The 25824-nt window shown below is 37.9% G+C and overlaps 2 protein-coding genes across 3 annotated transcripts; both read right to left on the minus strand.

Annotated features, from left to right (window-relative positions):
* Positions 1–661: 661 nt before the first annotated feature.
* On the minus strand, positions 662–5643 carry LOC146460778 (uncharacterized). The gene is made up of 4 exons (XM_085087737.1): positions 5553–5643; positions 4868–5056; positions 4260–4397; positions 662–2669 (listed from the first exon to the last, which is right to left on the minus strand). The coding sequence occupies exons 1-4, from the start codon at positions 5610–5612 to the stop codon at positions 2562–2564; spliced, it is 495 nt and encodes a 164-aa protein (XP_084943863.1). The 5' UTR covers positions 5613–5643; the 3' UTR covers positions 662–2561.
* An 11332-nt stretch (positions 5644–16975) lies between these two features.
* On the minus strand, positions 16976–25819 carry LOC146460779 (plasmolipin-like). Of its 2 annotated transcripts, XM_085087571.1 has the most exons (6): positions 25716–25819; positions 25551–25583; positions 23597–23728; positions 22016–22204; positions 21422–21580; positions 16976–19940 (listed from the first exon to the last, which is right to left on the minus strand). In XM_085087571.1, the coding sequence occupies exons 3-6, from the start codon at positions 23687–23689 to the stop codon at positions 19788–19790; spliced, it is 594 nt and encodes a 197-aa protein (XP_084943697.1). In that variant the 5' UTR covers positions 23690–23728; positions 25551–25583; positions 25716–25819; the 3' UTR covers positions 16976–19787. The 2 variants fall into 2 exon arrangements, with proteins under 2 accessions (XP_084943697.1, XP_084943698.1); XM_085087572.1 differs by lacking the exon at positions 25551–25583 and having other exon boundaries at positions 25716–25780.
* Between the last annotated feature and the right edge of the window lie 5 nt (positions 25820–25824).

The raw sequence follows: 25824 nt of genomic DNA on the forward strand, positions 1-25824 counted from the left end.
GGTGGTAAGAGAAAGAACAAAATTACAGAGATTGTATGAAAGAAACTTGGAAGTTCCTGGCGGTAGGGCGTCCTTTTATAAATTCCCTCTGTGATGGGGGATGGATATTTTCTGAAACTACACAATTATAATTTGTGCTTTTACTGTTAATACATTTCACAGTTTTACTGGCAAAAGGCACCATTTGATGCAAAACATGTGCAAAAATATTATGTGCCCCACCCCTTTAATGATGCATGGTTTTTGCTAGCCCACCCCTTTTTACATGCATGAAAACAGTCAGTAAACAGTGACCCACCCCCCCTTTTTTTCCAGCCCACCCCCCCCTGTACTTTATGACCAGTCCCTAAAAACGCGCCATATGAAATCGGGGGGGAGGGGGATGTCCATTTAAGTCTTGGATAATTCCACCCAGTTTATTGGTTAGAAGTTCTTAATCCAATCTCGTTCATCCCAACCCTGGCATGTCTCTTCCCAAAACAACTGCGATCTTGGTTTGTCCAAACACGACGAACAGGTGGATGTTAGAGCAGATATCGAGTAATAAGCAGCTAGAGAGAAAAAACATTGACCGCCATGTTGTTTACAATTTTTTTTATTGACAACATTTAACATTTAAACGAGGCTACACAAAATGTTAACGCGTGTCTGATATGAACAGTTCTATAATTGAACTGTTTTGTAAACCCGTGTTGAATAAAACTACGTTTGATTAAACATGTTTTTTTGGGTGTGAATGGGTAATAAGGTTCGTTATTGACGTGATACTGTAAGTCATTTAGGCCTACTTATAAAGAAGTATTTTTGTGTAGTTTATATTGTAAAACCGTGTTGAATAAAACCACGTTTAATTAAACATGTTTTTTTGGAGTGAATGGGGCATAAGGTTCGTTATTGACGTGATACTGTTAGTCATTTGGGCTTACTAATAAAGAAGTATTTTTGTGTAGTTTATGAGTATGCGGGGAAAGCAGATCTTAGCAAAGGCTTTTGGAATCCAAAAAAGAACGTTGGGGGTCACCATGCATATTTTAGAGATTATCAAGCAACAATTATTCTAAAAGAACAGTAAAATACAAAGCAATGTATGGTGTTTATTTCCAAATTGAAGCTTACAGTCGAACCAGGTCAAGCGTACCCCCCTAGACTCTATTAATGGATCGATTATTTGAAAATTGAACCCATTAGTCGTTTCAAAGAATGCATTCATTCATTCATTGTTAGCGCGGATCAATGCTCAAATTAAAATTCGATTCTTATTGGCTTTTAATTTTAACATTGATCCGCGCTAACAGTAGAAGCAATAGCCTGTAAAATTTAAACTATAGTACATTTGAAACAGCTCGTTCGTTCAAACTGTTCCCGCATGTTGTTGACACGTTCATATATTAAAGCCATTATGCAAATTTGGTCATGGCAAGAGCACAAAGTCAAGCACTTGCTGAAATGAGTCGGGCTAAAAATTCCAATTTATCTTTCATGAATAGCATTACCCACCTTGTTGCATGAAAAGTATGGTATATATGTCATCAGACTGTCCATTATACCGCGAAAAATAGCGCAACACATGTGCCGAAGGTCATTGCCATTGTCGAAGGTCAACTGAAATGAACATCTTTCACTGTGAGTTCGCATACTTTTCGCTGAATTAATTTGCATATACCTCAAAAAGAGAACTGCTTATTACGATAAAACGCTTCCAATTTTTTTTCTCATTTTTTCAACAACTAACGGAATAAACGCCAGTGCATAAACGTAAAATGTCCACTGATTTAGTGATCATTTAACTTACCCGACAGGACCCATTTTCACCGTGCCTGGTTGAAAATGGCGAATTTTCTCTCTGACAGTACGCGTTGACTGCTGCAAACTACGAGAATGCTTTTTGGAAAATCCGCTTTTATACAAATCAAGAATTTCCGCTCTGAATATGTTGAAAAGGGGTTTTTTTCCGGCGGGCTTCCTGGTTTTGTGGTTTCATGCATTGTTCGTATAATCCAATCAGAAATCGAATTTTGATTTGAATACTTGAAACGACTAACGGCTTCAATTTCAAATAATAGATTCATTAATAGAATCTAGGGGGGTACGCTTGACCTGGTTCGACTGTAATTATCTCTAAAAATTGCATGGATATCCCAAATTTTCTTTTTGGGTACCAAGAGCACTTGCTAAATTCTGTTTTCTCCGCATAGTTTTAAACCGCGCAAAAATATCCCTCTGTTGGTAGGCATCACCCATAGGAAACCCAATCTCGTTCCCAGAGCCTGCGTTGCCCTTATCCAGCGGAACGGGCAACGGACGCTCTGGCAGAATCCAAAACCGGAAGCTGACCAAAAGAAAAGCGGGCTCTGGGAACGAGATTGTAGGAAACCCGAGTATCTCGAGATGCGCAGAGCGCATGCGCAGTAACAAAAGTAGGCACCATCAGAAGCCTCAAAGTTTTTGTTTGCCGCTTTAAAGGATTCAAAGTCCACTAGTGTCGCTATGGTAACTAGCCAGTTTCAAACAGTATGTATACATTACGTTAGACATTAATACGTTAACTTTAAGTTATTTCTTTAGGCAGTGGAGGCAGCCACAACAGTAGTGTTGTTTGATTTGATGATCTTGAGGAAGAGGAACACAATGCCCACGATGAATACCACGAGCGACAGGACGCCAAAAGCCTGCGTGAATATAATTATATTTAAAATATTTTAATGTCTAAAATGTAATTTTTACACCAGTAAGACCAACTTGAGAGCGGTTTAAGGACGAGAACGGCTAAGGCTTGACTGAAAGCTTATAGTCCATTTTGCAGATGCGTGCTTCTGGCCTTGGGTTGGAAACGAGGCTGGGGGTAACCTTGTTTTGATACAAACCTCACTGCTTTTCACGTAGATCATGCTGTTCTTATGCTATTTAGTTTGCGTTTACATATGTATCAACACAAGGTCACCTCCAGCCTCGTTTCCAATCCAAGGCCAGGTCATTAAGGACACTAGCCACTAGCAGTCCAGACAAAAGCTGCATTAACTGTACCTGCTTATGATATTGAAGGCAGTTACCTTCACGCTTACCTATAGACCTACTACTACACAAACTACATTGAGCACGCCTATCAGAGTCTGTAGACTATACCCTCATTGACTACGCCAACTATATTCACCGACTAAACCTACTGTAGCTGTTTTCCTGACTATGCGACCTTCAATTCAACTAAAAGTGAGTTTTAACCCATTTTGAAATAATTTTAACCTGCCACACTGTGAGGTACGTGATGTCCGTTATTTTAGCCCTTTTCTTCTCGAAGCTTCTTGGCCGAGTACGATGTAAAATTAAGTAGAGTAAATTCAGTCAGAATTGGAAATTATGCAAAGACTTTCTGTAAAGCGCTATTTCTTGTTTTTCATTCTTACATAATTTTGTTGCATTTTAAGGCAAATTTGTGTAAGCTGGCATAGTTTTTGGATTCTTCAGCTGAAAATTACAATTGTCGAAAATTTAAAGGAACAGAATTTTATATCCCGAAATTCACGAGCTGCTGTTGGCTTTCCAAAAATGTTAGCTAGTCCTTTTTCCCACTTTTAATCCCGGGAGGGGTACTAAAAGAAATTTAATTCGGGAAGGCTCCGCTCCGATATCCGACCCCTTACCCTTTTATATACCATTTTTGGCAGAAAAGGTACCCCTTTCGTATAAATACAAAACTGAATGCAAGGCTGGGCCTTGCATTCAGTTTTGTATTTTCACGTTCAAGTGACGCCTGACACGAGGTCTTTCACAAGAGAGATCCGGCAAAATTACCAGCAAGTTTAATTCCTGCGTTGTGTGGACCTCTGCATTCAAAAGTTTTCCTTTCGTATACCTTCCATTGACAAATGGTACTCCTTTCTCATACTTTCCTTTGGTAAATAATGAAAGGCCCGAGAGTTTTCCCTACACCTTCATATACTTAGACTCATGAAATCCCTACCCTTTCATATACCTGAAGCGTAAAAAAGGTACCCCTTTCGGGCGGAGCCTCCCGGTATAGGCCATTATAGGGAGTACCCTCCCCCCGGCTTTTAACGACGGATTTGCCCCTCCAAAAACAAAGGGGATTTGTTTTTCTGCGTTGCGAAAAATTGAGGTCAACTTTCGCTAAAGAAAACTTTAGTAGAATTTATATGGTGGGTTAAAATGATCATTCCGAAGAGATATTCGAAACGAACCTTTGAGCGCCTCTGAATAAACCAATTAGAAATCGCCGCTAAAACTGTTTTTCCTGTACTCACCGCAGCCGCCACCATTGCATTGAAAGCACTGTTCTCCGTTGCACCGTCGGCAAGTTCGCCGATTAAAACAATAGCCTCTGCCAGAAGAGCTACGCTGATGAGAAGCAGAATCGCCCACAAAATTTCAAAAATCAGGACCTGAGATAAGAGAAAAACACAAGTCAAAACAACTGAAGAGACAGAGTAAGAGTAATACTACGCGCGCACTAAAAATTTGTTGCATTGTTGAATAATCAGGGGAAATTTTTAATCATAATGGGACTTGACTTTACGTTTTACCTTGCAAGAAAATTTCTCTCCTCCCACCCCAAGGCAGGACAGAGCAAATTAGTGAAAAGTCTTTAAGCACTATTATACAATGTATATTGGGTTTGTTTATACACGACAGGAAAAGTAAAAAGTCCTTTAAAATAACGTGTTTACGGAACTTCGAACAAAAATAGATTTGTATGGGGCATCAGATTGCACCAGAATATTCCAAATAAATGCTCCTTTTTGTAAATGTTAAGAGCTAGGAGTTTCTTTCAAAAGAGACTTTTGTGACTTGAATTCGGCTTTATCTAAAAATGGGTGTGTTCTGTGCCTGTACATGGTAGTTTAATACTTACCAGAATTCGCGAGTCGAAAGACTTTATCTTGTCTGCCAGCTCGCAGAGATAGCATAAGTAGATGAATATTACGCATAGCCAGCCAAATATTGTGACGAAAAGAAAGAAGCTAACTCTTGGACCAAGCGAGCCAGGCGGCAACCCTGCAGTAACTGCGGCCGTAGTTGCCCATGAGGCAAGCAGAAAGAGCTGAAAAGGGTATAAAAATACATGTTTACTTGTTATGAAACGTGAATTTCATTTATGTACAATAAAACCTCCCTTTGAGACCACCTTTTTTGAGCGATTTCTTTTCCAAAATATCAAAATTTCTCCATTCAAATCACTGTAGTTTGAACCTCTCGTAAGCGACCACCTCTCGTATGCAACCGTGACCACTTTTAGAGAAGCCACTTTGCAATTTTCTTTTGGCTTTAACCTCCCGTAAGGTAAAGCGACCACTTGTCACATACGTCCTAATATCAATCGGAGATTTCTCGATCCATACATTTTCCCTTAGGTTGTGTTCATATTGAAGGGGATCAATTTGGCTCAATGGAGAAAAGACAATTGCTACGGATTCAAATTCGGATCTGTACAATTTCAGTTGTACGGTTGGAGATTGGAATCGTGTACATTTTAGGGTGGTTTTTTACTTATACAATGGGGGCAACGAAAGAGAAACTAAGTTAGCTTTTCAACTTACAAATTCGATGACTTTAATGATCCCAAGGCTTGACTTTGCATAGCCTGCGTCGACTGCCATTTTTTCCAGAAACGTGTCTTCTCTTGGTCGTGATTCTAATGATTGAAATCACAATTTGATACAGCAGTTTAAAACACCTCATGTTCCTTGGAAAACAAAACTAGCTTTCAGGATCTAAAAGAATTCAGTTTTAAGCGTTTCAGGCTTTCGATTCCGTTCGCGGAATCTTTTTCAATTTTTTTTAAAATCCTAAAAAATAATTTTGTTTTCCAATGTTCAATACGACAGGATTAGGAAACAATCTATTTTCTCAAAACCTTGTAATCAGTTTGAAAAAATGAAAGTAGCCTGCAAGCGGTCAAACCTTTTTCCCTCAGATCACACGCACAGTGGTACGGTAAAATTATGCAAATTAAAAAAGTGAACGAGGAGGGATTGCCCCCGCGTTGCTCTCGGCTCGTTAGAAATTGCGCAATCGTGACAGAACTCAGGAGGAGAAAAGGAATGCTCGCACTCTATTTAAAATCTAAGTTGAGCTAAAAAATTATCAACGTTTTGGGGACTTGAACAGCTAATGCACACTTCTTAGACTGATTGATTGCAAACTGAACGTGTTTAGCTATAACTCATATTTGGCGTCAACACTCGCAGTCGATCTCGGTTTAGCATAATAATGAGCATACACTATAAATTAAAACACTCTGAGCCGTGCTAAATATACAGAAATAATTATACTATACACGGGAGGAAAACACATGTTCTAATTGGGTGCAAACATGACATGTTTTGACGCCAAACATTCGAAGTTTGGAGTATGGGCAGCTGTTGTCGACTTGATTTGTTTTTGCCCAACAGAATATTCTTTGCAAGCATTTTTAGATGTCAAGAATACTTTCTGGAGACAAGTGCGCTGTTTCTGAGCAAAACATATGCCTGCAAGTTGAGAAAAATGAAATAAGCTTATGAATATGAACGGAACGCGCTGATCTGGCGCGACAGTTTGCTTAAGGAGGCTGGTAGCTGCAGTTTTTCTGGACTTAAGGTGCATACAAGATAAACCTCGATCTCCTTCATACTTAATCATCATTTCAACATATGATCAAAGTTAATTTTCTCATCGCTTTCCAAGCAACAACTATACCATAGCAACGGTGGCGCATAGTCTCTCACTTTAAACATTGTCGATTATCTTGAAATCTAGTCAGACATTTTGTGAAGAAACTTTAGGGATTTAAACTACTCAATCTAGACAACTTGTAGGCGAAATTAGACTGAAAAAATGTGTAAGAGCGTTTTCAAGTAAATAATGAATAAATTTTTACGGAGTGATTTTGTTTATTCCCGCATTTTTCACCACTAACTCTAGCAAAATAAAAATAGACACTTTGTCTTTTATGTTAAAAGGTCTCTCCTCATAGCAAAACATTCTGAGCTTTATGGGTGTCTCCGATTTTAAGATATTTATGTTTGAAAACAGTTAAAATAAAACCCCCAAATCCCCCCACAGATTTTTCTTGCGTCAATATCGAAAAGAATTCTTACTCTAATCGTTTGTAATTTAACAGAAAAAATCTCGCATAACGGCTCTCAAACTTCGAAATGTTTGGCGACAAAACACGTCATGTCTGGCACCCTATTAGAACATGTTTTTTTGTCTCGTGTCCACGCTTAGATGCAACCGACGGTATTAGGATTTATACAATCAGATTTTTTTTATCTTCTATCATTTCTACTCTCATGTACACAAGCCTTTAAACTGACGACCAAATACAGTCGGATACGGGTTCAACTGAATCCGTGCAGAATCTTTTACTGTAGCAACTGAGTGTCGAACGGAGAACTCAAAGTACATTTTTTTTGCTCTCTCAGTGAAAACGAATGCAAAATTAATTTTTATACTGAGAAATGTAAAACTGACTACATAAAACCCAGATGTCTGGACAGGGTAAACTAGGGCTCATGCAATTACTGTTCAACGTGCCAGCAGTTGTAAGTCGTTAAAAAATGCTCCTCCGCTAAAGATTAATAACCCTGGTGAAAATACCCACTGATCCCTTTTCTCTTAGATTTATTTTTTCTCGCGCCCCGCTATTGCGGACATCAAATTGCGTTCCCGAGACTGTATATACATATATCAGTTTGCCATGTCATGTATCGCGTAAAGTCAGTCACAAACTCCTAGGCGATGCGATTGGGCTTCTTGTCAACTTTGCAAACACAATTTTCAGTTCAGACTGACAAACAAATGGATTAAACGCACGCGCGTTTATAATGAACGTCAAGCTGCTTATTACAAACCGGTTTAAAAGGATTTAGCCAAACGAGCGAATGCCCTCCCGTTTCAGACCTTAATTTAGAGTTTCAAATGGTTGTGCAAAACTGAGATCTTAAGGAATCAGGACCGCGACAGTCAAGCTTTCCCGGGACAATCAGGCAGTTCGCACAATCAACAGCTGTGGCTAGTTACTGTCAACCAAAAACAAAAAACATGGTCCAACTGAACAGAAAAAACATACTTACCGGGGTACAAATCACTAGCTCAAGGTAAAATCGAATATCGAATGACACTAAGTCACTTCAGAATTAAGTATTTAAGCACTGCATCGTTTTGTTTTGATCGGTTGCCAAGACAAAATTGTTAGTTTTTAAGCCGAGTGCAATTTACTCTAATGTAAGTACAATAATGAGCAATTGCTTCACCGCAACTTCAGTCCAGTTATTGTATAAACATAACAGGACCATTTTTGTCTTAATAGCTACCGACTTGAGTGGTAATCCAGTCAATCGTATTTCCTGGTCCTACAGGGATTAACCATTCTTTGCAATATTTTCCTTACCAATAAATGTTCAGGTGTCCAACCAACTTTGTGTACGTATGTTGCGCAGGGAATTGGCGCTTTTGACGAACACAATCGGTGCAAAACAACTGTTTGCTTGGTGGCATTCGACTGTTATGGCACCAAGTAAATAAATAAAATTTGAATTGCAGATTGTCCACCCTCCGCCAAGGTTAACACAATCGAACAAAAGAGGAACCACTTTACACCCGACCAATATACCGTAATGGATAATCGCTTTGAGTTTTCGGGGCGTACACACCTCATTAATTAAGCTATTGATTCTAATTCCACTAAGACGCAGTAAAAAAGCAACCACTTTGAAAGAGGTTCAAGTTCATTTTCCATAAATGACTGAAAAATGAACTATTTACAAGATAGGCTTACGAGATTGCTTATATTTCGATTTTCGAACTAGTCGTTCACCGCTTCAGATGGGACCAGCTTTGTTCAATACAATCAGACATAATAGAGCCTAAGAACAATAGCCTGCATTTGAACCTAACAAAGACGGAAGTCAACACAAAATGTTTTAATTTTCCAACGAAGAAATGTACATAATGACACAAAATGTACTTAAGTACTCTTACATATGAAATCTAACCTTATCTTACTGGATCGCTGGTTTACAACCAGCCTTATTTCGCTGGACCATGCCAGCAAAACAATGTGAACTGTGAATTGTGTATAATCTATTTTAGAGATACCACATTTTCAGCCTGTATCTTTTCAGTCACCTATAGCTAGTGATACACTTCGAAAAGTTGAGAAGCCTCAGGCTTTAACTGTGTCACAACCGGGCCTGAGTATTATATTTTAAGTAAGGGAACTTGTTCTTATTCTGTAGACTCTAATTTGCACAACCCGCCTCGGTTAGCCTTTGCTATATGCGGGTTGTGTATGTATTTATTTTTTGTAACTATGGTTTTAAAAATTAATAAAGTTGAAGTTGAAATTGATCTCCTTTCTTCCCTTAATTTTATATTTAGCAGTTTCTTATATTTCCTCCTTTTTCAGGCAAAAACGACGAATTTCTGTATCATATTTCAAGCCAGTATTTTTGAACGAGAAGGGAGGTATTCTCGTGTTAAACTTAAGGTATTCGATTTAATGTCGCCAACTTAATATTCGACTGTAAGTTATTCAATAGTTATCACATTTATACGTTAGAAAGTTATTACGTTTTGCGTTGGAAAGAGATTAAATTTTAGGATGATCATTACTTTTTGGAGCCTAGCATGCGGGTGTTTCATAATTTTTAATTTCACAACGATTGATACAAAAAACTTATTCAGTTGATTTATCTGTAGCGAGTATAGTTGACAACCCGGCAGTAATGTCTTCATTTCCTCTGAAAATTCAAATTGAGGCTTATCATCTTAATTCAGTGAAATGGCTTTGGAGAACATGCTATTCAGATGACGCAAAGTTCTGCATGCTGACGTCCACCCTTCAGAACAATTCAGTAAACTAGTATGAGACTATGTGCTATGTGGTCTGTGAGACCTTTTTCATAAATGGCGGCCGATTTACTATATTCTTTTCAATATATGTTAATTAGCCCTACTAACCTCATTTCAGAGTAAAAATTCTTTTGAATTTTGGACATGCTGACGAGGCTAGTAGGGCTAATTTTCATGAAAACAAAAGAATAATTTATCGGTCGCCATCTATGAAAAAGGTCTATTAGAGTGGCACACACACACACACACAGACACGTACATTGGGTTTCCATGGTAATAACCTTTCCCGCGTAAAGTAATAACGCAGTAGTTAGTTAATATATCAAATGGATAAAGGTGGGAACAAACTGGGACCAAATGTTTGGTTTTCTCAACAGCTAGAGTTGATGATGTAATTTGGTCACCTAAAGGCGATTCGAGTGCTAATCGCTTTACGGTGGCTAAATCACCTCATCGCCTCTGTTGAGAAAACCAAACATTCGTAATACATCAAATCACGAGGAAAACTGTTTCATCCGATTTCCAAACACTGAGAAGTGAGTTGGAAAAACGCCCGGGGGGGGGAGGGGGTACTCCCATAAATTTCGGATAGGAGTGTGCAGCCCAGGTTCTTAAACCCTGACCCTATTTAAGGATGAGACAAACAAATATTGATACCCTATTTAAGGCCCAAACCCAAACAAAGACACCCTATTCAAGGGAAAAGCAAAAACTAAGAATTGAATGTCGTGAACGGCTTTATTTTGTTCCTGTAATATCGGAAGTTAAGTATCAAGCATAGAATACTAGAGTAAGCCTAGTTTAATAATATGCCATCATAACCATGGAACATCTTTCAGAGAAGTTTGTTCACTGCTGTGACAGTGTTATGCTAGCCTGCGGAGCTAGCGGAATTGCTTCTGCGCGTGTAAGAGAATCGCGAAACCGAGGGCGAAACCGCTATTCTCGCGGCTTTGCCGCGAAAAGCGAGCGCCACCGGCGCGAGAAAATTAAGCGTCTCCTCCCCATTCTCCACTCGACGCACTTGAATTCTAGCAATTTTACAACTTAGGTACCCTATCTAAGGATCACACCGGGAACACAATGCCAGCACGTGTAAAAATGATACCCTATTTAAGGATCGAGACCCTCAAAAACCATACCCTATCGGGCGGCACATACCTATCTAGCCCATATATGGAAGTATACCCCCCCCCCCCGGGGGGAAAAGGAGATGCAGCCGCGTTTTTTTTTTTAGTTAACCAACTTCTAGGTGTTTGGATATCGGATGAAACACACTGTCGAGTAATTCTTGGAGAAATTGAAAGCAAAAGATCACCAAGTTTATGAAAAAAAAAAGATCACATTTACAAACCTCCTTTACGGTGGTATGAGTTTGAGAAATGTTTTTCAAAATGTCCACTTGGACTCACCAATAACAGTTTATGAAATGCTTAATTTTATCCGTTAGCCCAAAATAAATATTGGACCCACGTCTAACTGTCTGTCGGTGGGTTCTCCTTTGTTCACGTCTGCCTTGAATGCAGGAGACCGAGGTTCAAGTCCTCGCCGGTGAACCACTGATTTTCACACTGATACCATGTGATCTTACTTTTACACGTTTACTAACTTATTTCTGTAAATGGTTTGAACCCAGGAGTCATGTCATAAGTAGGTAAATTATGATCATCCGGGCGAGTGTAGTCCTGAGAAGGACTGTTTGGGAAGGCTAACTCACCAGGATGGTCCTTATTTACGTACTTATTACTCAATATTTCTTTTTCAAATAGCACATCATTACTTGTAGACCTGGATATTAAAGCAAATTATCTCAAATACAAAATACTGACGGCAGACTGATCCCAACGGCGGAGGTGACGAGCTTGATAGAATAAACAACAAAGGCTAGAATAACTGAAAAATACCGTATTGTTTCAATTTTTTTTTGCCTGATGGAATAGTGCCTTTTCATTCACGGAGACCCCAAATTATCCCCGAAAACATTAAATATTTATAGAGCAAAAGCGATAAAATTACAAAAGCATTCGCTAAACAACGTTTAAATTAAAAACGAAAGGATGACGATGATAATAATAATAATAATAATAATAATAATAATAATAATAATAATAATAATAATAATAATAATAATAATAATTTTAGCGGTGAGTCACAAAATTCTTATTGTTCATGTTTTCGTTGTTGTTTTTATTTATATGTGTGTGTTCCTTTTGCATGTAGATATTTAATCGTTTCTTTTCGCTATCTGTAACTCGTTCGGAATATTGTTAATTATTTGTAGTCTTAAGGTGGGGCTAAACGTGAATTTGAATGGGATTTTTAGAGGTTTGAAGAAGAGATAAAAGAAAGAAAATGATTTTTAAAACACCAACAGACAGTTGATACCCACGCAAGAGCACCCCAGGTTTCTAGTGGACTAACTGGGTATCCGTCTATTAATTATTAACTACAAATTCTAATTTTAAAACGTCACTAAATCTTCAATATTTCTTATTTCTCTTAATTTTACCAATCCTTCAAGAAAAACTATCTCCTCCCAAATATACCCAAAATTCACCCGAAAAATTCACAAAGCACCCAATAACATTGGTTTCCGTTTTAAGCAGAGAGATTTTGGATTGCTTGAAACGTGAACGAGATATTTCCATGAAACCGATTTTAATCGGCATGAAAACGGCTTTCAGGTTTACCCCCGCCTTAATTCACTTTACTGTAGTTATTTTTATCAGTCAAAAAATTGTCACTAGCAGGCATACATATTAGTGGTTATTGTCTCAGGAATTTGTGTGTAGTATTGTAAATTCTCATGTAGTCTAACTAACTATTATTATATCCATTACCGTGTATTTCATATCTTGTTGTGTAATCAGCGTTTATTGTACATTTTGTAGTTAACGTTATTCTAGAATCTTCTTTGTAAAGCCGGCGACACACCTAGTGAAATTTTATACGCCGATCGCCGCGATCGGCGTATTAAGGTCGGCACACACGAGGGGACTAGTCGCAGAGACTGGTTTCAGGGACTAGTCCGGCTGTAGGGTTTACACGATGGGACAAGTCGCAGGGACAAGTCCCTTGAAGGGTTTACATGCGGGGCCCTGTTACACATCGAAATAACAAAATTTAGGGCACTTTCACTGAAATTCTGGAAGGCGTAGAGACGAAAAAGGAGCGGTCCAAAACAGTGAAACCGAATTTAGTTAATTAACCGCAAAACATTGAAATACACGTACACATCAATAACAACAGCCGTTGTCGATCTAAAATTAATCAGTCATTTACAATTCCGAAAACGCTTTTTTTTCACCTAGCGTTCGGTATACTACTGATTCAAAACAGAAAAACAGCAGTTATTCAAACAAGGCCTGAAATTCAAACGAAACTTACATGTAAATACTAATTCAACCTCACCGTCGCCCGCCATCTTGAAACGGAGTTCTTAAGATATTATGGGACCTGAAATACTGATCAGCGATTGTTTCTTTTTTCATTTGGTCGCAGGGACCAGCATAATTTGAGGGGACAAGTCCCCGGAACTTGTCCCACGAATTCAAACCATGTTCGATTTCGTGGGGCAAGTTGCGGGGACCAAATTTTGGTCCCTGCGACTAGATTTTTCATGAAAATGAGTAGTTCACACGAAGGGACTTGGTCCCCGGGACTAGTTGCGGGGACTAGTCGCAGGGACTAGTCCCTTCGTGTGTGCCGACCTTTAAATTCGCTGGCATTCGCCAAGTGCGCCCGTTCCCGCGATTTTCTAGGCTCATCGCTGCGAATTGCCAGTAAAGTCAATCAATCAGGTTGGGCGGTTTTATCACATGAACAATGTTGAAGTGCCACATCGCCGCGATCGGCGAAAAAAAAAATCGCCAGGTGTGTCCGCATCAATCAGTGGCGAAAATCGCTTGCGCCTTCGCTGGCAATCACATTCGCCGCGATCGGCGTATAAAATCGCCAGGTGTGTCGCCGGGCTTAAATTATTCAATGTCGTAATTGTCTAAGAGTATATAAATAGAGGTTAGGTTGCTTTTAGTGTTGGAACAGTTGTAAGAAAGAGAAAAGAGAAGAAGAAAAAGAAGAAAGTTGAATTCACCGCCGAGAGTCTTTTTGGTGGGCGGGACAGCCGCATTTGTTCTTCGACAAAACCCATAAGTCGACGGCGCCCGTGCAAAAGAGTAGACACGATTGGTAAAGAAAACAGTCAGCGAAACCGAGAAGAAGAGAAGTCGAGGGCGAAGTAAAGAGAAATTTAACAAAGACTGAAAAGCACGTGGCAAGGGAGAAAGAGTCGTTGTTTGGCGGAACGTAGAAAGTTGGTTAGTAGACTGCTTTGGTTTGTTTGTGGTTTGGTTGGACGAAGAAGAAACTGAACGTTGTGCACAACATTTTGTATCATAATAGCTTAGTAATTAACGTAAGATTGCAAAAGTAATTTAATTTTAAAGTAATTATTTAGGTTAGAAGAAATAGTTTGTTTTTACGTTCCCGTTTATTGAGTGACTTAGCGTTTATGTATTTTAAACTTATTAAATTTGTAGTGTTACTTAGTCTCAGTAGCCAAAATTGCGGGTTTGCGTGAAGGGTTGTGTACAATTATTTGTTTAGTCTCGCCGCTCAAGGGAAAGATCCACTTCACACGGTGATTTAGATTTTTAAGTCCCTAATCGGTACATGTACTAAATTACAAATCGTAACAAATGGAAAAGGAGCTTACTTTCTAAACCAACTGTGGTGCTGCGTCAGAGCGAATCCTGGATCGGATTCGCTCTGACGGAGGGCTAATGCTCAAAACGTCAGCACTCGAATCTCTTTAGCATCTGTTTACCTTATCAACCTTGTTGATAAAACCAAACATTCGTTTACAAATCTTCACCCCTAAGGGGTGCAACTACACCCCAGTCGATAACATTAAATATGAGTCCCCGAACACAAGCTGGAAACGTAGTGAAAGTCAAAAACAGTTTTCCTGATGCACGTACATGAAATTAAATTTATTTCTTTACCTTTAAATTAGCAAAATAGCTGTAGAAACACTATCTACCAATCAATTAATAAACTAAGTGTCTGGTCTAAGGAGAGTGCCCTCGCCTAGTTCAACAACGACAAAACCAAGGTTATGATCCTCTCCACCCCGCAAATGTCTAGAGAACATCATCTTGACGAGTATGATCCTAACATCGCAGTCAGTGGTTATAAACTAGAACGTATAAAATCCTGCAAACTGCTTGGAGTTCACATCACTGAACACCTTAAGTGGGATGATCACATCAAGCACACGGTATCGAATGCTACGCCACTCTATCAATACCAAGAAAACTGAAATATCTCGCCAAATATGAGCTCAGAAAGCAGCTAGCAGAAACTTTGATTTTGTCAAAACTAGATTATGCCGATCTGGTCTTTTACCCTCTACCACAATTCTTACCTCGCCGTTTGCAACGGGTTCAATTCGCTGCTGCAAGTTTTGTACTCTGTCACTATGTTAAGAACTTTCGGGATGTACTTAAAATCGGATGGCTTCCAATCAATGAGAGAAGACATCTGAACCTCCTGAAATCGTGTTTTAAAGCTTTGCACAACGCCGAGACCTGGCCAGATTATCTTAAAATAATAAAACAGGAATGCCCCAAGGAACTGCGCTCAAGCAATTCAATTAGATTAGTGGTCCCGACCGAAAATGGCACTCTCCAAGATAATGCGTCGAAACTATTTAACAATCTACCAGAAACTATTAGAAACTGTAAAGATTACAGAACCTTTTTAAGACCCTCAAGGAATTTTTTAAGAAACAGAGTACAAAGCCATTAGTTAGTTTTACTGTAATTTTTTCCATCAATCCTGTTTTCTGCTGTATAATTTGTAAATAACTTAATTTAATTTAATTTGATTTATTTTGTAATTGTAATCATTGTAATTCAACAGGGAAGAGCCACCCAGTGGATCTGTTAATAAACCATTATTATTATTATTATTATTATTATTGTTATTATTATTATTCACAACAGCAGAAACAAATAAACAATATATAACTACTTAAACTAACCTCTAAACTTTAAAAATAATATCAAAACACTGCACGCTAAAAAAAAAAACAACAACAACAACAAAACAACAAAACAAATGGAAGTCCAACCTCGTACCCGGAGTCTTCAGGCTGTTTGGCCAGCGGTTGGTAGCTAGGAGAGGCTCCCAGAGTCTCTCCTGGCGACCAACCGCTGGCCAAAGAGCCTGAGGACTCTGGGTACGAGATTGTTTGAAGTCATGACAAGGTAAATGTTAACAATGCCATTGATCTGCTCGGGTCGAATCTTTCAGTTACCGGTCACCTCCAAATGGTCTGTCCTCTAGTTTGTGAATAAGCTTGGCAGTATGGCACATTTTTCACGCAAATTATTCTGTAATATGGATCCTAAGCTCACAAACTGCCTGCCCTTGGGAGACAAGCATGAAAAAAATTCACTGCATGACAGAGAGGCTGGGGTGCTGACAGGTTTATCAATTATGGGCTAAAATTTTTCCGTTTGGCATCTATTGCATTTTTCCTGTTCAAGTTGGAGTGTTCATTTAGGCTTCCAATTGTGCTGCGTTTCGCATTAATTTGAATTGAGTCTTACTGTCTTCAGTCGCGGTTTTTTGTGGCTCTGGGATGTCAAAAGGCTAAGTTCCCCCTCGGTTTGGTAAAATCTCTTCCTTTGGGAGTCCGTTTATGGGCGGTGCCTCCTAATCCAGCGATATGTTAGCACAGTTTAGGGCTATGCGGAAAAAACATCTTAGCTAAGGCTTTTGGAATTCAAACTCCAAACAGAAATTTGGGGGTTACCGCGCATTTTTCAGAGATAATTGAGCAACATTTATTTGCCAATTGGAGCTTTTAAAATTATCTCTAAAAATGCAGTTACTTACAACTTTTTTTTTTTTGGATTCCAATAACACTTGTTCGAATCTGCTTTTCCCACATAGTCACAAAACGTGCAAAAATACTTCTGTGTTAGTAAGCACCGTCCATAACAAACTCGCGTTTCTCGAACAATTCCGAGGTGCGCAGAACGTATGCGCCGTAACAAAAGAAGGTAGCGTCCTTAAAGACACAACTGTTTGGCCTAGAAATCATTTCTCTAAACAGTTATTAATTTACAAAGCAATTTAATACTATTATCAGCAAAACTCTTACTTGTGTACACCACACAATGAATGAATGCACCAGTATTTTTTTAAGTGAAGTTTCAAAGGCAATGTGCACCAAGTTTTATATTAAGTTGTAACTACAAATTGCTGTGCTTTAAAGGATGATCATACTTTTCTATCCTTGCATAAGGTATATATTATATATTAATACTATACTTATATTATAAGTAGGTCCAGGAAAGCGGCAGTTAAAGAGCTGAAAATTCCAATGAACTACGAATTTTGCATTTCTGCTGTGACACACACATTGTATAAAGTGCAAACAGAATATCCACGTTAGAGCCTTGCTTGCACATGCTAAAAAATTGTATCTAGACATTTAAATATTTTTTGATGCGCTAACAGGGTTGCCATTCACCAGGATAAAAAAAGTCCCCTGACTTTTCACTAACCATCCAAGACAAATCTTTTGGCAACAATGCCAACAACGAAGCCCCAGAAATCAAGTCCTTCACACATATTTTTTGAATCGACATTAACTTCGCCAGCAAGAGCGCTCTTTTGCAAACCTTGAGGCTTAACAAAAATAGAATTCCCTCACTTTTCACTGACTTAAAGGTAGAACTGACTTGATGCAAAATTCCCCGACTTTTAATTGACCTTGAAACAAAAACCTGTTTTTCCTTGACCGTCCCAACCCTGGTTGATCAGCTTGTGTTGTTAACTACAGCCTATTAAGACATTTGGGTCCTGTCAGAAACCTGGGATCTTCTAAACAGGTGGCAGCACTACAGACTGTGCACCAGTCAAAAAACATTTCGTTGAAAGGAAAGTCAAATGATACTTCTTGGACTTTAAGTAGTGTACTGAGCATTAATGTGGGTGTGTCACTAACAGTTTTAATGAGTAAGACAAATAATGCAAGTCAACAGCACTGGTGAATTGTTTTGTTGTCGAAACTGAAAGCCAGGAGACAAATTGTTCTCCCTGAATCAATGAAGGAATTGATGTCCTATCAATTTGCTCTCACATCTGATTTCTCTCCAGGGCACTTGTGCAATATAAGTCCCACTCTGTATAATTTGTCCCACAATTTTAGTAGCAGAACCAAACCAAGAGATACAGACTGTCTTAGTCAGGGGAATATTTAACAATTAGACGGCGAGCTCGAGGTTTCTATCGGCCAACTATCAAAGGCGATAGAAACCGAGAGCGAGCCGTCTAATTGTTTTAGCATACCTCAGTGATCGATCTATGAAGCAAAAAAATCTTTTTATTTCATAAATGTTGATATATTTGTGCAATGATGCATGCTAAATCGCTCGTGCTCTGACAAACTGCCGTCTATCGATCAATAGACGGCACCTGTGTAGCCATTCAGATTGCGCGTTACGCGATAGTCGATCACTGAGGTATGCTAATTTATAATATTAGGCCATAATCTTGTTGCACAACATTATTTACAAGCACACTGTACAAGTAGTTTGTAAACCAGAAAATGCATGCACTTGTAAAAATAATAAACAAATATGCGGACCCCGTTTAGTGTTCCAGATAAGGGAGGAGTTTGATAGGTCAAATACCCAATGAAACTGGTACACTAACAGACCCTAAATTATTATATTCACAGTATTTTTTACAAAGATTTGCAGGAGAGACATCCATCTATTGCTTCCTTACAATTTCATCCTCAAAGGCACTGTGCCAATTATTGGCACAGTGCCTTTGAAAATTATCTCAAACAAAGGTTCTGTTACAGGATTTGACAAGCTACCTAGTAGGGCTACATTGCTGACAAAATAGCTCGCCCTCAAATCAGGCATGAATGTCTCGAGGTGTGTTTCACCAATTTTGTTCATTTGTGACACAGAATTTATCAATAGGTTGATTGCATTGCCGCCATGTTGGTGCCAAAACAAAAGAAAATTTGCTCACACAGTTTGCATAAAAATGGGAGTTAACTCCTTGAGGAGAAAAATCTCATTGTTCCTTACCACCAATATGGCCGCCATGATGTAATGTGCAATCAACCTATAGAGACCAGTGTATTAATATTACTTGGCAAATCTAAAGACTGATCACTAGCTATTTAATATAAAAATTCAAAATAACTATGATCGTAAATTAGAGAATTATTTGTGGCAAAATAGCCAAGGGGTTCCATTGCTAAAATTTGTTTATTTAAAGGGGAAGTATCATGAAAATTTGATGTCATTTCAAAACCCAAAAATGTTTGTCTGACAACAGAAACAACAAATAATTGTCTAGTTTAAAATTATCATCCCAGTGCAATAAATCTATCAATTAGTGCCTCTGGCCAGAGATAGAGTAGGGCGGAATGGATTGAAACTTGAAACATGTTAGGCTAATGTTTTTCAAGTTTTCGTATTTTTGTTTCCAAAATGCGCTAAAACAGAGTATGAGTTGTTCCTGTCAAGAATTGAGTTAATTTCTTTCCTCATTCTAAAATTGTTTTGTAGCTATGTGAAGGCCTTATTTCACCATTTTTGACAAAGAGGTCAAAAACCCCATGATACTTCCCCTTTAAATTTGCTGTGGTTTGAGGTCTCGTTTGACAGGTAGCTATGAAAATTGACATGTGTACATGTACAGTGTATGACTATCCAAGTCAAATAAGATTTTTGTATTAGCAAAGTAATAGCAAAGAAATAAAATAAAACTACACTAGTACACATGTTCATTTTCATGTACATCAAAGCGTTGAGTTTGAATTCTGACAGTCAAGGTACAATCATAACAACTGTTTAGAAATGGTGTTTAGAAATCATCTTGCTGTTTAATCATCTCAGTCAATATTCCGTTGTCTCACTTTGCGGTGGCATGTCATCAGGATGTTCTTCTTCAAACGTCATGGGAGGTTGTGCAGATCCCGTGTTCCTGTTCTTCATACAGTAAAGGATAGTGTCCACACTGAACAAAACCATGCTGATTATTCCAAAGGCCTAGGGGAGAGAAGGTTAAGACTTACTGTGACAGCTGCCTTAACAAAAGTACTAGCTCCAATATCAATATGTTCCATTTGGTTGGTATTTACATGTTAATCATTTCTAAACTTATGGAAATCCTAAAAAAAGAAGCTTTTCCCTGCCCATGTAATTGAAAGGGTTGTAAACTGCCCCAAAATAATCATTGTTCCCAGGGTTCCCAGTCCTACCACTTTGCCTAAGATTTACTTTAAGCTACCTTAAATATATTGGCCATTTCTCTGTCATTACTCAGAAAAGGATTCATCTCTTTATTAATCACTATTGCAATGATTTAGATATCAAACTAGTTTTTTCTTCTTTTAAGATTATTATAAATTTAACTTTGGCGTGAAAGACTCTGTCCCTTACAGGCTCCATTCGCATGTGGTTTATAAGTTTGCATGTGTGGGCTGTAATGCCTGTCATGTCGGCGAAACAGCGCGACATTTTTCCACAGGCACACGTGAGCACTTAGCCAGTGATAGGGCCTCTTCCATTTTCAAACATCTGCAGTATTCTGAACATTGTCGCCCCTTGTGTTCATTAGATTGTTTCCATAATTTAGATAACGCCTCTACCATTTTCCAACTCAAGATTTTTATCTTGAGTTGTAAAATGGTACTTTAAGAGGCTTTACATATTCAAAGAGAACAACCTTCTCTGAATCAACAATTAAACCATGTAAATCTAAAATTATCCTGATAATTCTCACATTGTCATGTTTCATGTTAATTTTGTTGTCACCGTTTATCATAATTACATAGCATTTTTGTCTACTTATTATAAATTCAACTTCCAAAGCTTGTATATTAACTGAAGATGACTGAAGTTTCTGTCGAAACATGCCTTTTAAACGTAAAAGTTTTGTTGTTTCCTTTACATTTAATCAAATTTGTTCTTACCAAATTCTGGCCATCTTTTTATGTATCATTCTGTCATTGATGATAAATTCCATTATAACATTGTCAAAGTTGCAAAAGTAATTGTGACAAATTTATGACGCAATTTATTGTCACTGAGGGGACAGATGCCGTAACAAATTGATGCCAATGTGTTAAAGGGGAAGTATCATGGGGTTTTAGATCTCTTTTGTTAAAAAAGGGTGCAATAAGACCTCCCCTTCAATGCTACAAAATAATTTTAGAACAATGAGAGGAAAGAAATCAACTCAATTCTTGACAGGAACAACTCGTGACCTGTTCTAACACATTTTGGAAACAAAAATATGAAAACTTGAAAAACTTTAGCCTAACATTTTTCAAGTTTCAATCCATTCCGACCTACTCCGTCTCTGGCCAGAGGTACTAATCGACAGTTTCATTGCACTCGGGTGATAATTTATAACAAAACTAGACAATTTTTTTGGTTTCTGTTGTCAGACGAACATTTTTGGGTTTTGAAATGACATTAAATTTTCGTGATACTTTCCCTTAAAATCACATGTAAACCTTACTTACCCCTGCTGCTTCAACATTCCCACAAGGTTCAAAAGAGCAATACTCTTCCCAAGAACCTCTGTTTTGCTTTTGGTGCCTTCTGAAATATACAGCAACATCAATGACAAGTGCGGAGGAAATGAGCAACAGAAATGCAGTCACAGGAGAGTAAATAGCCATCTGTTGAAAATAAAGTCTTAATAAGTGCATAGCTGATATAATTTATTCCTAAAACTGAAAATCAAGATTCCCTTTGGCTTATAGATAACATAAGCTGAACTTAATGCAAGAGCGAGTGGAGCATCAGTCTTAGTTACACATGTAAAATGCCAGCTGCTTTGAAAGGCCATGCTGTGTATCCTGAATCCTAAATTGATCACTTGTAACAAAAACAGCCACCCAAACAAACCACAATTAAACACAAAAAACCATCAAAGGCGGCTGCCTAACAGCAGCCCAGCAGCCTGGGGCGCCCAAGAAAATGCTCTGGGCACCTATTAAATGTTTAGCACCTAACGCTTTACACGTTGGGCTCCTAACTTCTTGGCTTTTGGCCTTGTGGGCTCCTTGAAATTATTTTTTTCTCAGGCAACAGCCTTGTCTTTGAACACTTACAACAAGGTTCCAGTTGATATTGCCAAGTCTCTCGTACAGCCTCAATGCAAACATGACGAACAGCATGATGACCAATAACCATGACGTAACTGTGGCAAAGTAAAAGAAGTCAAATCTGCCTCCATATACTGCATCAGTAAATTTTAGTGTAAATCCAGACAGAGAAGCAAAAGCAATGAGAAGACAGAGCTGAAAGGTAATAGAACCATGGATTGGATTAGTTGCACATATACACACATACATGTACATGTACATGTATAATATTATGTATCATTTAAAACAGACTCATTGGATAACACAGTTCCATAGTTTTGATTGGTTTAGTGGTCATGGTATATGAGCCATTATACCAAGCCCTACAAATAATTGAAGGGTATGCGGAATTAGGCCCTAAGTGACTTTTGATGTACGGCTGTAAGGTGAAATTCTCCTTTTTTTTCACAAATGAATACAAGGTAATTTGGAAGGAGAATCTAGCAATTTATCAGAAGTTGCTTAGGGCTTTTCAGTTTCCAAGTACCCCTTCAAGTACCCCTTTATTATGGTAAGAGTATGCATCAGTGGGAAAAGAAAAATAATACAGTCATGCATCACTAAATCAGCAAGATTTAGCGATTTTTCATAGTTCTTTTAATAAAACAATTATTAATATTCCACTTATTCTTGTTGGATACGAGCAAATTATAGCCAACTCAGTATCATCTTGTATCCAACACGCGCTTGTGGAATAATTGCAATATAAAATTTTGATGCACTTTTTCAAAAATTGCATTTTAGCAATCACAATATATATGTACTGTATAACAAAACTGACAACACTTCCTACATAATTATACAGTATGCACAAATGTATTGAATTGTATTGAGAGTGATGCACTGTTTAGTCAGTGACAAAGGCATACTCGGAAAAAGGAAGTCAGAGACTACTCCCAACAGGAGTTGAACCAGTATGATCTTCAGACACTTTGCCACTGAGCTACAAAAGACTCGTGAGAGCTAAGGTCATCTGTATTATGTACAATCATATACTAGCTAACTTGCAACAGTCCATATTTTTTGTGTACTACTGCACATTTTTGGCCAGTTTGACAGATTCTTTGTATTAAAGGCTAGTGTGTTTTGATTTTTTTTCTTTCTATTTTTCTGGCCAAGTTGCTTTACTGTAGCTGGCCATTTCAACCTAAACAGAAAGCATTATTTACATACAATTCACATTTCGCACACAAAATCTGCAGTTCAAACTTAAAGTGGACAAGCTTTATAAAGAGTATTTTGTTGAATTTTTGGCCAAAAACCTGAGTGATAATTAAGCCCATCTTTTAGCAAACTCTTCAATTCAACTTCAGAATTCCCTGACAGAGACAGGAATGAGGAGACTATGCATTAATTTTGTTTTGTGCTTAACACAAGATGGTGCTGCTTGAGCGTACATTTAAGTAGCTGACTGAAAACTTTGTCATAGCATTCTGCTAGGGTTAACATTGGTTCCGTTACTAATGGCAACATGACAGATTTAATATATATATATTCAAAAAATGCAAATGAGATTTAAAACAGGAAACAAGCAAAAATGATACCTACAATTTCAACAATTTTCAAAAGTCCTGGTACACTTTTAATGTACTCTATATCCAATGTTCCAGATTGTCTCAACCTTAGATTAGGGTCTTCCATGTGCAACCTTCTTTAGTTTACCTGCTTTGATGACTAACCCTGCAAATGAAACAACACAAAAAACAAAATCAGTGTACAATAGGCCTTATCACGGTTTTCGACGCCATTTTGACGAGTAGACAAACAGGCTTGAAATAACAGTGTTTGTATGGAAATACGATGTCAAATAAATTTATTATAATTTTCATAAAACATCGGTTCTGAAAAATTCATGAATTGGAAACGTTTGGCACTAGGAAAAGGATTTTAAGAACAAAATTGGAGGGATGTAGCTGTGCCAGGAAGCGTCCAGTCGTGTTTTGAACTTTCCATACATTTGTCTGTATTGCGAACCAGCCGTGAACTGCTACTAAAAATAATTCGCCGGAAAAAATACAGGGAAATGTATGGAAAGTTCAAAGCACGACTCAACGCTTTTTGTCACAGCTACATCCCTCCAATTTTGTTCTTAAAATCCTTTTTCTAGTGCCAAAAGTTTCCAATTCATGAATTTTTCAGAAGCGATGTTTTATGTTATATATTGTTATGGTTTGATTCATAATTAATTATTGGAAATAACTTCGGACTGTCCCCACCAATAATATTGTCATCCGTTAAATTCGTTAAAATTTACCGTATATTTGTACATGTACATGGTCAAACAATTATTTTCCCCTGCAGCTACTGTAGGAATTGATGCTGCTCTACAGCAGATGCTATTGTTAGAGCCCAGATGAAAGATGTACATTGTAACAACAAGATGAACAGGACCCATCGGGGCCGGGAGCGATGAGAGGCGGCTGTATTCGCAGGCTATGAAAGCTTTGGATCAGTTCTGTTTGAATATTCATCTTTTTTGTGATCAATATTTACTTAAATTCACCTTCATTCAATCACTTCAAATGTTTACGCAATAAAAATGCCACACACATGATCATTGAATGGCTTTTAAAGAGCCAGAGCCAGAAGAGTGGGGACAAACTTGTGAAACACTACTGAATGCATTATTTTGAATGATGAAAGAATAACAAATAAACTTAATTTTTCATTATTTCCATAACTTTTAATATTTACAACAATAGACGTGAACTATGGAAAAAATAATATTAATGAGATATACATGTACGCTCTTCACCCTGGCTGAAATAATGAATCATAAAACTAATTTACATGGTTTATAATTTAGGTCTGACAACCCACAATGCAAGAAAATTATTTCACCTATGATTTCTGTTTTGTCTTCTCATGCACGCCGTACTGTGCATTGGTAGAGGAACAAGGCCATAAAGGCATGGTGAACTTTATTGCAAAAACTTCGATACATGTACATGTACATGTACATGTTTAATTTGGAGGAAACACAGAAGACTCAGTCCTGATCCATTTAGAGTGACATCATAAACTACATTTGGACATGAAAGATTGAGATAAATCACTGATAGTGTATTTCTTATATGAGTCATACAAACCAAATTTAGAACATGATATAATTGATGCCTGGATTTAAACTCAAGTTTTAAAAATAATCATAGGCACCTAAGCTTATATTCCAAATCAATATTAAGCTTAAGTTATGTACGCTTATGAGACGGTTTTATTTGGATATTGCCTTGCGCCTCTCCATGAAACGATTTAAAATCCTGCAACCTTCAACAGCGTCAAAAATCTTACGTCAAGCTTACCGGAAACAAATAAACAGAAGATACAAAAATCTCGGTATTCTTTAAATCGATCTGTTTTCAATATTCTTGCGAAAATGTTGAGGCTTGAATATGCTAGGGCACCTTCGTAAGGAAGTCGTTTAAATTAGAAAGAAAAAAAAAAAAAAGAAGAGAAAGCTAAAGCTTTTCAAAAGCGTTTATAAAACTTGAAATAAAATCACCTGCAAATTCCCAGGCCAGAAGATTTGTACCCGCTGCAATGCAGAACAGGACTCGAGTTTAGCAAGCGCTATCAATTATACAAGCTACAATGGACCCTTTACAAACACAATGAATCTAAAGCATGATTTCGCATCAACGGAGTCAAAAGAAGCGTATACTCTTACCTTATAACACGGAAGTCCCACAGAAATAAGAACCTCAGCGATCTGAAAACAACCGCCGACCGCTGCCGACTGAAAAAGAAATCAAACACATTTGGAGTGATGAAAAACG

The sequence above is a fragment of the Pavona decussata genome, unplaced genomic scaffold (assembly GCF_977016875.1).
Source record: "Pavona decussata unplaced genomic scaffold, jaPavDecu1.1 SCAFFOLD_207, whole genome shotgun sequence".
Taxonomy (NCBI): domain Eukaryota; kingdom Metazoa; phylum Cnidaria; class Anthozoa; order Scleractinia; family Agariciidae; genus Pavona; species Pavona decussata.

Excerpts from the sequence above, each read along its gene's own strand:
- LOC146460778 (XM_085087737.1), bottom strand. The coding sequence starts at position 5,612 with ATGGCAGTCGACGCAGGCTATGCAAAGTCAAGCCTTGGGATCATTAAA. Across the intron at positions 4,398-4,867 it reads CTTTCGACTCGCGAATTCTG|GTCCTGATTTTTGAAATTTT; the intron begins GTAAGTATTAAA and ends CTCTTATCTCAG. Across the intron at positions 2,670-4,259 it reads ATGCAATGGTGGCGGCTGCG|GCTTTTGGCGTCCTGTCGCT; the intron begins GTGAGTACAGGA and ends ATATTCACGCAG.
- LOC146460779 (XM_085087571.1), bottom strand. The coding sequence starts at position 23,689 with ATGGAAGACCCTAATCTAAGGTTGAGACAATCTGGAACATTGGATATA. Across the intron at positions 21,581-22,015 it reads ATATCAACTGGAACCTTGTT|ATGGCTATTTACTCTCCTGT; the intron begins GTAAGTGTTCAA and ends TATTTTCAACAG. Across the intron at positions 19,941-21,421 it reads GGAATGTTGAAGCAGCAGGG|GCCTTTGGAATAATCAGCAT; the intron begins GTAAGTAAGGTT and ends TCTCTCCCCTAG.